The sequence below is a fragment of the Canis aureus genome, chromosome 27, assembly GCF_053574225.1.
Source record: "Canis aureus isolate CA01 chromosome 27, VMU_Caureus_v.1.0, whole genome shotgun sequence".
NCBI classification, from domain to species: domain Eukaryota; kingdom Metazoa; phylum Chordata; class Mammalia; order Carnivora; family Canidae; genus Canis; species Canis aureus.
The window spans coordinates 6,407,740-6,421,551 of record NC_135637.1 but is presented as its reverse complement, the minus strand read 5'-3'; the positions used below and the strand labels follow the sequence as shown (position 1 = coordinate 6,421,551).

The window sequence follows — 13,812 nt, the reverse complement described above, 5'->3', positions numbered from 1 at the left end:
GACAGCAGAAGATGTCAGCTGACCATGTGCTGCTTCACCAGAGCAGTCCGGCCACTGTGCGTTTGGACCGGATAGTTTAAATGTCAGAGTGGGCAGAGGCCAGCAGGCGGCTTTCTCGGTGGGCGGCCCACCCACAATGAAGGATGAAAGAGTCCCAGAAATGAAGCCAAGGAACTAAATAGATTCCTGTGGGGTTTTCGGTTCCTACTCTGCAGATGAGCCAGCTCGTTTTGTGATATTGTGGTTCTCACTTCTAGCCACTTAGGAGATGATTAATGCATCCCGAGACTTCCCCAGACATTTATGACACCTTCAGGAATAGCAGTGACAATGGCTCTATCAGGCACCGCAACTTCTTACCCTTGGCATTCCTCTTAATTATTTATATATTCTGGAGCGGCCAGGTTCCCTCCCACCAGAGCTCAAGAAGGTAATAAATGAGTAAAGTCAATGGTCTGTAAATTACAACATTGATTAAAGAAGTGATTACTGATATAACTCTTGCTCGGCTATTATGCTAATGCCTGCCCAGATCCAGGACAGTGTTTACATGCTAATGGCAAGTCTGGGACAGCAGCTAAAATTGGTTTCCACCCTTAATCAGTAGGTAAACATTTTTAAACCACTCTTGACCATGAGTGAGAGGATCCATCCCTGTGTTCCCCTCCCAGCTGCTCCTGCCACTGTCCCCAGCAGATGGAGGAGCTTCTCTCAGCACAGCCCTCACCAGCTGCCCTTTCAAATAGAAGCAAGAGTTGGAGATGAAAATCGGGCCCAGAGTAGCCATCCATAGTTCCCAGAAGCTGAGGAAGGAGAGGGTGATCACTCGAGTTCATTGCTCAGCATTGATGTGATTTAACTGGGTCCACAGACCCCTGGAAGGAGACACTGCTCCTTCTAGAGTACACAGCCCCGACAGGAGACAGATCAGCAAATTGGCAGTTATAGCTTAGTATATGGTAAGTGCTATATGAGGAGTCCACGTGTGAATTCATTAACTCCAAAATGTTATGCGAAACTGTATGTATATGCATTTCCGTAGCAAAAATTAGCTTGACATGTGTTCTCAAAGGAGTCAATGGCCCCAAAAAGATTAGGAAACACTGCTTGAGAGCTTTCTGGTAACTTTCAAGTAAATGTCTTATGTTTCCACTGCTCTTGGCTCCATCATATCTCAGTCTCCCTTCACCCTAAGATCCTTGTCTGGTTGTCTTGAAGCAGACATCCTCCTGAAGAAAGGCTTCTTCACTCATCTATCTAGCTGTCCATCAATAATCTATCCATCCATCTGTGTGTGTGTATCCATCTACCTGTCCACTCACCTATCCAACCACCCTTCCAGTCATACATTCATCCATCCACCCAACCATCCATATATGCATTCATCCATTCATCCATCTACCCACTCACCTGCCCATCTACATATCCAAACAGCCATCCGTCCATCCACCCACCTACCCATCCATCCATGCATCCATACATACACACATTCATCTATCCAGTCATTATCCACTCTGCTAGGTTCCTGCTTCATGAGCATCTGCTGTGTGGAACTGTATCAAAGATTTAAAAAGATGTGCTTCTTTCCTTCAAGGATTTCATAGCTTGGTGGTTGATCTGGACACACGGGGCCAGTATAAATCACATCCGACAACTTGTATATGCAAGACAGTCATGCCATTTCTTGAAAACACAAATTGATTTCTAGTCTCAATTTTCAATTCATTAAGGCTGCAGAACATAATCCCAGTCTAATTTTCAAAAGATGTAACTATTGCCAAGGCCTTGGGAGAGGGGGGCTTCCAGTCTTCTTGAGTGTTCTGCTTACAATCTCTCGGGGCATCCATCACCAGTCAGATACAGTCCAATCCCTGCTCATAGTGCTCCTTCAAGCCCACTCCCAAGGGACATGGGCATCTTCCTGCCACATGAGAATGGCCATGGGGCCGTGGGCAGATTCATCTCCGTAAGGGATTAGATTTTAGAACACATAGTCTTAATGTTCGCAGACTTTTATTCTATTTTCTATGTGTTTATATTGCTTTGTGCTCTGTCTCTGCTCTTTCTTGAGGCAATGATGTGGTAGGAATGGGAAAAGCAAAGGGAGGAATACAGGGGGAGGGACATAGGTTGGTAGTCACTAATGCGATGCGGCCATTCACAAGATAAGCAGTTATACTACAAATACGTAAATGATCCTGGGGGGTCGGCAAGGTGCCTGGCCAGGCCAGTAGGGAAGAAAGGGTGTTCTCAGGCAAAGGGAGCCTGGTGCACAGAGGCCTGGGTGCCTCAGACTGTCAGGGATGTGTATGATCAGAGGAGAGGGTGTAGGCACAGCAAGTCAGTCTCCAGAGGAAGGTAGCATGAACCCTTTAGATCCTGGGAGGCTGACTGGGGTGTGGCTCACTGTATGAGCAGACATCAGCCTGAGGAACAGACACTTCCAGTGTCCACTCAGAGCTCAGTCTCAGCTGCAGCTCTACACAGATTCCAGTTCACTCTGTGATTATACTACATTCCACCTCAAGCTTCTACTATGTACTATCCCAGGGTCTTTTCAGGTGCCATGGGCCTGTATCTCAGCCTGAAAGTGCCCCTAACACATAGGGGCAGTGAGAGATGGGAGCTGATACATAATATTCCTGCTTCCTACCCTTCGGTGACAATTTTGTAGGCTTTCATGAGGTTCCAGAGAAACTGATCCACAACAAAAAAGTAAAGAAGTAGCTTTCTGTTGACTCATTCTCTTTCTTTCTCACTCTGCTCCCTACTCGCTTCCCCCTGGAGCCATCTCCCAAGTAGACCAGATGCACAGAATCCTTGTCTTAGGCTCTGCACTGGGAAGACCCTAAATTAAGCATGTGTGCTTTGCTAGAGGAAAACACAAATGGAAGAAGAGTGGTCAGTAGGGCCTGGTGACTTCTCCACCCCCTTTCTGTCTTTGCAGGTGTCTGAAAGATGTGACTACGTCTTTGTCAATGGCAAAGAGATGAAGGGCAAGGTGGATGCGGTGGTGAACTTCACCTACCAGCACCTGAGTGCCTCCCTGCACATCACCGTGTGGGTGCCCCGGCTACCCCTACAGATTGAGGTCTCTGACACAGAGCTGAGCCAGATCAAAGGCTGGAGGGTCCCCATTGTGTCCAGTAAGAGGTGAGCCCAGGATGGGAGATGCACCAGGGCCGTGATCCCAGCGGCTTTGTTGATGATGGAGCCAGGACAGGGCCCAGCACATGGTAGATGCTGGCCTGATTGTATGTTACATCTTGTCCAGCCTAACCATGGCCCAGGATAACCAGCCAGGCAGGAGGCTGAAAAATGGCAGGATCATCATCAACCCCAGACTGTGTACACTTTGGACTTGAGCTTCCTGTAGATGCTCCTGAAAGTGGCTCCCTTAGAATGTGACATGAGAGAAGTGATACATTTTTCTAGCCTCTCAGCCCTCAGGGAAATTTGAGTTTGGGGTTATTTACTCTAAGTGAAATAGTAGCTTCTTTTTCTGTGCTTTATGAATATCTACAAGCTTGATTGGCTCTGTGCATATCAAATAACTGTATAAAACTTAATTGCATTCATATTGGACCATGGTGTCACCATTTGCTCTTAAACCAAAAAAAAAAAAAAAAAAAAAGAAAAAAGAAAAAAGAAAGAAAGAAAAGGCTCTAATTTATTCTGTGTGACTCTGGATTGTCATATGGAGGAGCTGGGGTCGTTTCCTTGGTTCTGTGGTCCTCTGGTCAGGGGAATAAGAGTTGTTGTCACCTTCCTGGTCTCCTTCCTGGGATCTTCCATCTTGAATCCTCAGGGCTCCTTTCTGGAGTCTCCCAGGCAATAGATCTTCATTGCAAGGGGCAAGCCAGCGTGCACTCAGGGAGAGCCTCTCTACCCATAAGACACAGCATCTCCCTCTCCAAGGAAAACTTGAAGGAATCTGCCCCAGCTGGGCGGGGGGTCAGCCATGAATCCAGGCAGTCCTTCAGACTGTTAGATGATCACAAGTGACTCAGAGAATGAGTGTGCTCCACGTCCCTGGGGAGGGCAGACCTGAGACTTGCTGCCGCAAGGAGATTAAGAGTGCGTACACGTGGCACCTAGAAAGGCACGTCTACCCCAAGAGCATAGTACAGCTCTGTTCAATAAAACTGGCTGCAGTGGTGGAATGTTCTAGAACCACAGTGTCCACTGTAGCAGCCCCTAGCAGGTGGGGTTATGGGGCACTTGGAATATAGCTTGCGTGACTAAGAAATTTAAAGTTTTAATTTGTTTAATTCTTATTCATTCAAATTAAATTGTAAGTAGGTGTGTGTGGCTGTTAGCTATCATTTATTGGATTGTGTAGACTTCGTAAGTGTGAGCTCTTAAGCCTTTTGTCAAAGGATGTCTTTGAGAAGGAGAAGCCTAACCCTGTGTGCTGCCTGTGGTGGAATCAGCGCTCCCGCAGGGTCTTGAGCCTCCTGCTGGGACTGTTGTCTCCTGGAGGCTGCGGCAGGCACCTGCCTAGTCTGGCTTGCAGCTCCAGAGCATCTTTGGACCCATTCCTGGGACCTGAAGGCTTCTTCTCTTTCCCCCAAGGCCCACTCGAGAGAGCGAGGATGAAGACGAGGAGGAGCGGCGGGGCCGAGGCTGTGCCCTGCAGTACCAGCACGCCACGGTGCGGGTCCTCACCCAGTTCGTGTCGGAGGGCGCTGGCCCGTGGGGCCAGCCGAGCCACCTTCTCAGTCCCGACTGGCAAGTCGACATCACCCACCTGGTTGCAGACTTCATGAAGCTGGAGGAACCTCACGTGGCCACACTCCAGGACAGCAGGATCCTGGTCGGGCGGGAGGTTGGGATGACCACCATCCAGGTAGGAAGCCAGAGCTCAGGATTTCTGCATGCCCCGAGCTGAACACCATGCCTCACACTGGGGGAAGCTCACAAGAAGGGTCGGTCCCTGGCCCAACTTCCTGGCCCCCAGGATGGTGTCCTTAGGACTCCAGGAGATGAGCCTGGACCAGCTCTATGAGTCCCAATCTCCTTACAAACAGAATCAAGAAGGCTGTCCTACACCTCTGAGAACCCCACTCCCCCACCTTCCATGCTGCTCCTGCCCGTGGCTGGGGGAAGGAGCCTTCCTTCTTCCCTTAAAGCGTTTAGTCATTCTGCCATGGATTCATCCAACAAGCTCTCTTCAAAGTCCTACTACCTTTTGTTCAAGGAAATGCACTGTATGGTAGGATCTCAGATAAGATGACAGGGAGTGGGAGGGGCTTTCCTGAAACCCCTCAAGCTCTGCCGCACTGAGTGCACCTTCCGGGGATATCATTCTGGATCCTGAGACCACAACCATATGTGGAAACAATGGGTACATTCCCATCATTTCACCTGGAGATCTCAGGTGGCACAAAGTCAACTTCATGAGCCTGGCCCACAGGATGGCCATGCACAGTTAGCCAGGTTGTACAGTGTACAAGAGTGCCTCATCTAAACGGGAGGAGCCATTTCCTTTTAAAAAATAGAATGGATTTTAATATTTATTGCAATTTTCCAACAGAACTAAAGTTTCTTGGGGAAAGGCAGCTTTATCTGATTCTTGCAAAGGCTTGCTACGGGCAGGTGCGTCTATAGTGGGATCCCTTAGCCCCATATTCTGGACCCAGGCCTGGGGCAAGGAGGAAGCAGTGCTGAGGGAGATTCCAACATTTGGGAATATTCTGTTCTGCCAGGTGTTGTCTCCGCTCTCTGACTCCATCCTGGCAGAGAAGACGGTGACCGTGTTAGATGACAAGGTATCGGTGACAGACTTGGCCATCCAGCTCGTGGCTGGGCTGTCTGTCACCCTCCACCCCAGCACGGAGAACAGCAAGGCCATCACCGCTGTGGCCACAGCTGAGGAGCTGCTGCGGACCCCCAAACAGGTAGGGACCCAGAAGCCAGAGGCGGAGAGGGGCAGATGAGCTTCTGTGCCTCACTCCACAGGGAGGGCCGGGTCAGAGCAGCTGGACCACGTTCCAGAAGGCAGTGACGGGGGCTCAGAAAATCCACAAGACGACATCGTCTGTGTCCTGGGCTCTGTGATGAACCGGAGTGACAAGCTCGGTGGCTGAAAACAACACCCACTTAGGAGCTCAGCTCTGCGGGCCAGGAGCCCGGATGAGCTAGCTGGGCGCTAGGCCCAGGGTACCTGGGGGCCTGAGTCGGCGGCCGGGGCTCTCCTTGGGGTGTACTGGGGAGTTGTCGGCCTCCATGCTCCTCCTCTCCACAGTTCTGGGTCAGGTGTCTGTTTCTCTGTGGGCTGTTGTCCGGGGGCGTCTCTCGGGACCCCAAGGCCCCCCGTGTTCCTTCTCACTTCCCACACCCACATTATCTTCAAAACCAGCAACGTGCATGGAGTCCTTTCATGCTTTGAATCTCTGACCTCCCGTCTGCTGCCATCTAGAGAAATCTGTCTGCTTCCAAAGGCTCCCATGACCACGCTGGGCTCACCCGGATGATCCAGGCACATCTCCCCATCTTCAGGTCAACTGCGCGGCACAACCTGGCATAATCACGGGAGCGGCATCTCATTACAGTCCCAGGCTCCAGAGCTGGGGGCAGGGCCATTCTAGGAATCTTGCCGTCGCTCACTGACTTTGCTCCAGGGCATCAGCGGGAGGGTCCCCATCTACCTCAGGCCCCCAGAGCTGGCTTCCCTCCATCTCCTGGGGGCCTGGTGTTTTCTGCTTTCTAAAGAGCAAAGTAAGGGGGCTGGAGAGGAAGTGGGGAGACAAAGCAGGGAGCAGGGAGCTTTTGCTGAGAATGGGTGATTAATTAGGGGCTGATGGGCACGACCGCCCCACTGGCAGCGCCCCTGCCCCCGTGCGGTGCCTCCATCTGCTCCCATCAGCCCATGGTGATCGGATGTCCCAGCACTGACTCGGGGTGGGGGCATGTATGGATGTGGTCCATTCTATTTTCAGACATGACTCATGAAAGGATGGCGCTCTAGCTTACCCCTGGGCGTGCGTGTTAAGTCATCTAGAATTTCTGATCCTTGGGGAAATGCGTTGGCGCTCCTGAGTAAGCCCCGGGTTCACCGCCCTGAAACGAGCTAACAGAGGGCCTTACCTTCATTCACGCACCGGGGTCAATGGAGATGGATTTGGGCAAGCCCACCGTGCGCTGAGGGCTTAATTCAGACTGTCTGCCGTTGGCGGGTGGGGGCTGTTTTAGGGGAAGTTCTTTCTCTGTCTAGGGTTTGTGGAGAAAAATGAATTCAGGAAGGAAGGTCAGCCACGATGAGCTCGCAGGCAGTGGGAACGGTGTTTCAATGTCAGCCCTTGGCGTGCGGAAAGCTCGCACCTTGGTCTTGATGGTTCAACCCTGAGATACAAAAGCTGAAAGATGTTTAAAGCTGTAAATATGAGGGCAAGAGGAGACACTTCCGCTGTGCTTCATCTGTTTGAGGAAAGCCAGGACAGAGAAGTGAAAGGGGAATCCCTGGCATTCATGCTTCGGATCTAGGCTCCCGAGGGGGGCCCGTCTCATTGCGTGACTTGCCAGTGGATGTGGACAGAGGGGAGGAGGGTGGGAACCAAATTTCTGAGCTCTGCTGCCTGCCTTGCTTCTGATGCCCTGGGAAGGTGAGCCTGACGTGAGGATTCATGTTCAAATACTTAATTCGCGTGGTGACGGGAGCCCCGGTAGAGGAGTCGGGAAGTGCTACGAGGGATGGCAGACAGTCGAGTGTGTCCCCCGCCCGGCCCCCAGAGTGGGCTCCTGGGGAAACCTCCAGTCAGTGTCGACCAGGGGCAAGGGAACCCGTGGAGGGCTGCCTCTGCATGGACTTAATTCCTTGCACGTCTGGCTCCAGGCATGGCCACATGGGTTCCAGAGGCCAGGGCGTGCCCTCAGGCAAAACCATCTTGCAGAGCCGACCCCTGAAAGCCGAGCAGTGGGTGCCATGGGGGAGTGGAAGGCACCAACAGTGGGTGCCACGCCCTTCGCAGATCCCATGCACAATCCCCCTCGCCCCTGCCCAGGCCAACGGCATCAGCGCTGGTCTGGGCTTTCAGGTACGGGTCCAGAGACCCAACCCAGGCTGACCCCAGCCTACGCCGGCATTGATCGGTTCGTGCCTGGAGGTTTGTCTTCAGGTCAAGCTAGATCCAGCTACTCACTGTCCCCAGAAACCTTCATCTTTATTATCCACAGTTGTTCTCAATTCTGGAAAAACTGGAAACCAGCCATGATTTCTTTAAATACCGAGTTCTCCCATCTGTTCCTTTCTGGAACTTGTCACCAAAAACTCTTACCTGTCCCTTGTTTCTTTCAACTAGTCTTTTGTACGTTTCTTCCTGTGATTGTGTTGTGGGTAAATTCCTTGGCTCTGTCTCCCCAGATGTGTCTAATCTGCTTTGCCCACGAGCCATTGAGTAATTCGTTTCCACTGAAGCATTTTTTGTTTGTTTGTTTCTATGTGGTTCTTCCCACACCGTCCTGATCTTTCCCCGCACAGCCATGCTCGGCGTGTGGCATCTACTCTGTTCCATGTCCCATGAACTGTTTGTTTCATGGGCTGTTTTGTCGTTGTTGCTGGCTTATCTTATTTTATCATCTTTCTCAGTTGTTCTATTATCCAAAATCCTTGCTCTGCTGGTCGACATGAATGTTTTATGACTCCCTCTCATGGTAAAGCCTTCTCCTTCAGGATTATGAATTTTTTTTTTTTTTTTTGAATCCAGAGGGCCTCTTGAGCTGCGGCTGCTTTGCTTTACTCCCAATAGGAATTCTTTGCAGTGCTGCATTTGCATGGTCCCGCTCCACGTGCATCTGGTTGTTGGCGGCCATGCGCCATACAGGTCGGGTCACTGCAGACCCCACCCCACTGGTGTGTGGAACCAGTGGGGTTTTGATTTCAAGGGGACACATTTTCCCAGCAGGGCTCAGAGCACAAATAATTATCGTTGCTCTTTCTGGCCAAGCAGGTAGGATTTTCTCATCCCCCTCTCGGCAGTCCTGGCTGTATGCAGAGGGTCTCATCCTATCTGACAGCCCCTGGGTGGGCATCCGGCTCCCCGCCACTGGCTGGCAAGCCCTCTGAGCAGTTCTGACACCTGCCCCCAGGCCACCTCGGTTACAGCTAATTGTATGCACCCCTCTGGGATGCGTTTCCTCTTCACTTCTGATTCCTGGGAATTTGCATTGTTTTTGTTTGTTTGTTTGTTTTGTATATTTTTGTCTAGTTTTTAAGTGGTTGATCCTCAGACAGTCTACTTTGTTGTTGGAACATGCCCTTAAACAATCTCTCTCTCTCTCTCTCCATCATCTCTTCACTCTTCTCTCCCCCGTGCTGGTCTCCTGTTCCAGCAGATCCCCCCCACCCCACCCATTTGCAGGATGGCCACTATCATTACAGGCCTGCACCCCAACTCAGCAGCCCCAGGGAATGCAAATTTCTCATCTGCGGTTTCTGCCAGAGCCCAGGGAACCCCTCCCATCGGCCAGTCTCCATCCTAAGCCCTTTCCCGAGCCAATCACTGAGGACAGGATGGTGGAATATTCCGAGGCCAGGCCTTGGTCATGTGCCCGGGTCTGGCCCTGGAGGGGTCGGTCTAGCCCACCCTGGGCACACAGACCCTGAGTGGGGAGGACCTGGTTCCTCCCAAGGGAAGCTCATGTTCCAGCCCCTGCTGGAAAGAAGGGGTAGAAGACAGCCAAGCCACGTAGATGTCCATCTCAGATCCTGTGGCTGAGGTGTGCACACTCCCACTGGCAGTGTGGGAAACTGAGACCCAAAACGATCATTCTAAAAAAAAAAAAAAAAAAAAAAAGGACCAGGAGAAATAGTGGATGCATGTATTTATTTCAAAACTCATGTCAAATTCTCCACCCTTCCACATCATGCTCAGAAGCCAGGATAAGAGAGGACCCTGGATCCTTTACCCATAACAGATCCCCGGAGCTCCATCAGCTCTTCGCAGTCTTTCAAATGCCTGCCCTGCTCCTTGCTTCTCTCACAGAGGTTAGCCTGCACCCCAGTTATGGGAGTGCCCACGCCTCCCCTCCAGGCCTCCCACCACCTGCCCCCAATTCCAGAGCTCCCCGAGTGCACATCACACACACACACGGAGCACACTCAGACCAGCGCAGACTTAGCATCCCCACCCACCACCACCAACAACTGTGTGTGTCTCCTCTCCCTTTCTGGCTCCCAGCCCTCCCGCAGCCCTCTGCAAGGCTCCTCGGTGTCTGGCATGGGCTTCTCACACACGTCACTAGATCCCCAGTCTTAGGTAATAGGCGAGAATTCCAGACACATCAAGACTGTCTCCATCCCCGGGCCCACACAGTGACCTCAGAGCCACAGACAGCCAGGAGACAGGGCAGCCGTGGTGGTTAGGACTCAGGCCAGACCTCTGGACTCAAACCCCAGCCTCAGCACGTGCCTATGTGAGCTTCACAGAGGGAAGTGAGGAGCCCGCCCTGCAGAACAAGAAGTGGTGATGGTCACGGCATCGACTTGGGGTGTCGCTGTGAGGGTCAAGTGAGTCTGTGCACAGGTGACACAGAGGACAGTGACAGGTTCCCAGGAGGCACAGCTAGCATTGCCCCTTGGCAGCGGGGTACCGAGGGTAGCCGCGTCCCAGCTCCCATACCCGTGCATGTGTCACCCGTCACCGCCGGGCAGGATGGACTTCGCGGGTGTGAGTGAGATCCTGAGATAGGGAGGTTATCAGGGACAATCCAGACCCGGTAACAGGCTGAACCATCGGGAGAGGAGGTGGAGGCATGGGAGCAGCAGCAGGGAGCATCAGGACTCGGCGTGGTGTCTCTGTGACTAGAGGCCACGGAGGGTCTCAGCCAGGGGTCATTGTGCGGGTCCTGGGTAAGGATGACGCTGGCGATGTCACCCCAGGTCTACACGTGTTCTTAAATTACAGTGATTCTCGTATCTTGATATAAAACCTGTGTGTCTTCTCCCCAGATTCATCAGCCACCAAGTCTGGATCTGAGTCCAGCCTCTGGACTTTGGGTTCTGTGCTGGGAGGGCAGGCGGGTTCCGAAGAGAAGAGGCCTCCCTGCCCGCAGACGGTGCCCTCCTAACAGCCTCTCTCCCCGCAGGAGGCCGTGGTCAGCACTTGGCTCCAGCTCAGCGACGGCTCCGCCACCCCCCTGGACATCTACGACACCAAGGACTTCACCCTGACCGCCACCTCCCTGAACGAGGCCGTCGTGTCCACCCCCCAGGCCCGCTCTCCCAGGTGGCCGGTGGTGATGGCCGAAGGGGAAGGCCAGGGGCCGCTGGTGCGAGTGGACATGTCCATCGCCGAGGCCTGCCAGAAGTCCAAGCGCAAGAGCGTCCTGGCCGTGGGTGTGGGCAGCGTCAGGGTCAAGTTTGGCCAGGGCAACGCCGACTCCAGCCGCAGCGCGGACGGTGACGGCGGCGAGATCAAGAACCACGCCAGCGACCGCCGGCAGAAGAGCCAGGAGCCCGAGGGGCACCTCCAAGGCGGCCCGGGGGAGCGCGAGGACGGCGCCCTGCAGAGAGGCGACAGCACGGCCAGGCCGCTCCTGGACAACAGGGTGGTGAAGAGCGGCCGGCCGGACGCGGGCAGGCCATCCGGGGGGGACCAGCTGCAGAACATCCCCCTGGACTTCGCCAACTTCCCGGCGCAGGTGGAGCTGCCCCGGGCGGGGGGCGGCCTGGGGGCCAGCGACCTGGTGCAGACGCCCCGGGGCCTGAGCGACCTGGAGATCGGCATGTACGCCCTGCTCGGCGTCTTCTGCTTGGCCATCCTCGTCTTCCTCATCAACTGCGCCACCTTCGCCCTCAGGTACCGCCACAAGCAGGTGCCCCTGGAAGGCCAGGCCTCTGTGACCCACTCGCACGACTGGGTGTGGCTGGGCAACGAGGCGGAGCTCCTGGAGCACGCGGGCGAGGGGTCGCCACCGCAGGACGAGCACACGACTGTCCTGGACCGCGGGCCGGGCGGCAGCGACGACAGCAGCCGGCTGCTGCTCAACGGCGGCGCCCGGCAGCACGTGCAGGGCCAGGTGCACCGGGCGGGCTCGGCGGGCAGGCCGGCCAGGGACCCGAAGCTCGAGCCCCTGCATTCGCCCACCTCCAAAAGGAAGAAAGTGAAGTTCACCACCTTCACCACCATCCCGCCCGACGACGGCTGCCCCACCGTGAACTCCATCCTGGGGGGCGGCGGCGGCGAGGACATCAAGTGGGTGTGCCAGGACGTGTCCCCGGGCGCCCCCGAGGAGCTCAGAAACTACCTGGAGAAATTCAAGGACCCGGCCTAGGCCCCCGCGGGGCCTGGCTCCTCGCTCGGCTCCAGAGTGGGCTGGCCGGGGCGTCGGAGGGTCTGGCCGAGCGGGACGCACCGGGGCCGGCGGACCGCGGAGGCCTCCGAGCCGGGAAGGGCTGTGTGCTTCTTTTGCAGCAGCGGGTTTAGCAGCCGGTGACGGCGGAGTTCCCAGTCAGCGGAGCAAACTCCGGCCTGCACCGTCGGAAAGTGAGTCGATGAGTCAAAATAGAACAGACAAGCTACCAAAAATTATTTGTTAAAAAAAATGCAAAAAGACAAATAAAAAGACAAAGTGATCATCTCTTTATATTTCTAATAAAGGAGCAAAATCTACAGCGAGGGTCTGCCAAGGGACAGGTTCAGTGTTGGCTGGGCGTCCCCTGGGAGGACAGCCTCGATCCTGGGTGTGGGGAGAGAGGGCTCAGAGCCCCAGTGCCTCTTGGGGTGAACCTAAGGGTTTTCCATCTTTACCTGATAATCTTCTGAGTTCCCATGCTGTCTCCCTCACACCCCATGTTTTCTTTCTGGTGTCCAAGTCCACTTGATTTGTATTTAATGTTTATTTCCGAGGATCAAATGATATATTTTTCCTAAATTAAACGTACGTTATATTCCTATATGTTAGATGTATTCTTAGCAACAGTCTCAATTAACCCATCCTTAAAGTAGTAGGTTTGATGCTTTTCTCTATCCCTCCATCCTTGATGTTTGTTGAGGTTTTGCAATCAGAGGGGAGGAGGCGCTGTCTTGACCTGCCACCCCTGCCACCGTGGCCCCAGGTCCACAGCCAATGGGTGGGACGATGCCTGAGGCTGCTCCAAGGCGGCGCAGCCACCTGCAGCCAAGCCCATGGCTGCATTGCTGGGAATGCGGGGACACTCCCACATCAGGAGAGGTCGGGTCCCTTCCACGTGGGAGAGGCCGTACCCAAGAATAATCTGTGCAAGCTCCTGTGGTTGATCTGTCACAAGACCTACTGATACTGAGAAATGAACCAAGGTAGAAACTGTTGGAGGGTTCCTGAGCTGTTTCTCTTGCTATGTGGGGCGGAGCATACCAGCATGAAATGACAAGATTTAAATCTATGTTAGATTGTCAACCAACTGTGGTTTTTAACAGCCTAATCGTGTAGCAGCACATTGCAAAATGCATTCATCCAAAGTCAATTGTATGTGGCGGAGCAGAGTATGTGTTGTGAACAGCGCCTCAGTGACTGCCGTGCCCCGGGCCATGGGCGCCGGCTCGTCCTGCCTTCCCCGCAGGCGACGCTCGCGGACCTGGACGCCCATTGTTTTTATTTTTTTAATTACTAAAATCAGTAGCTAAGAAAGGGTCCTTGAAGCCTCGTAACCTTAGCTGGACCTTTTAAAAAGATATTTCTAGCACATATTATAGACGGACAGGAGCTATTTATTTATACCTGTGATGCCAGTTGTCATTAAAATGCTTTCCATGGCTTGACAAGTCCTATCTTGTGGGGTGTTTCTTTCTCACTTAACGCCTACTTCCTATTTCCCCGCCAAACGGACGACTT

At 53.5% G+C, this 13,812-nt stretch overlaps 1 protein-coding gene across 1 annotated transcript in view; it reads left to right on the top strand.

Annotated features, from left to right (window-relative positions):
* Positions 1 to 12,418, top strand: part of TMEM132C (transmembrane protein 132C) — a 300,571-nt gene extending 288,153 nt beyond the window's left edge. The window contains exons 6-9 of the mRNA XM_077875245.1: positions 2,948 to 3,153; positions 4,576 to 4,849; positions 5,709 to 5,900; positions 11,086 to 12,418. Coding sequence (XP_077731371.1) covers positions 2,948 to 3,153; positions 4,576 to 4,849; positions 5,709 to 5,900; positions 11,086 to 12,273 — 1,860 coding nt within the window. The 3' untranslated portion in view covers positions 12,274 to 12,418. The remainder of the gene's footprint in view (positions 1 to 2,947; positions 3,154 to 4,575; positions 4,850 to 5,708; positions 5,901 to 11,085) is intronic.
* The last annotated feature ends 1,394 nt before the right edge of the window (positions 12,419 to 13,812 follow it).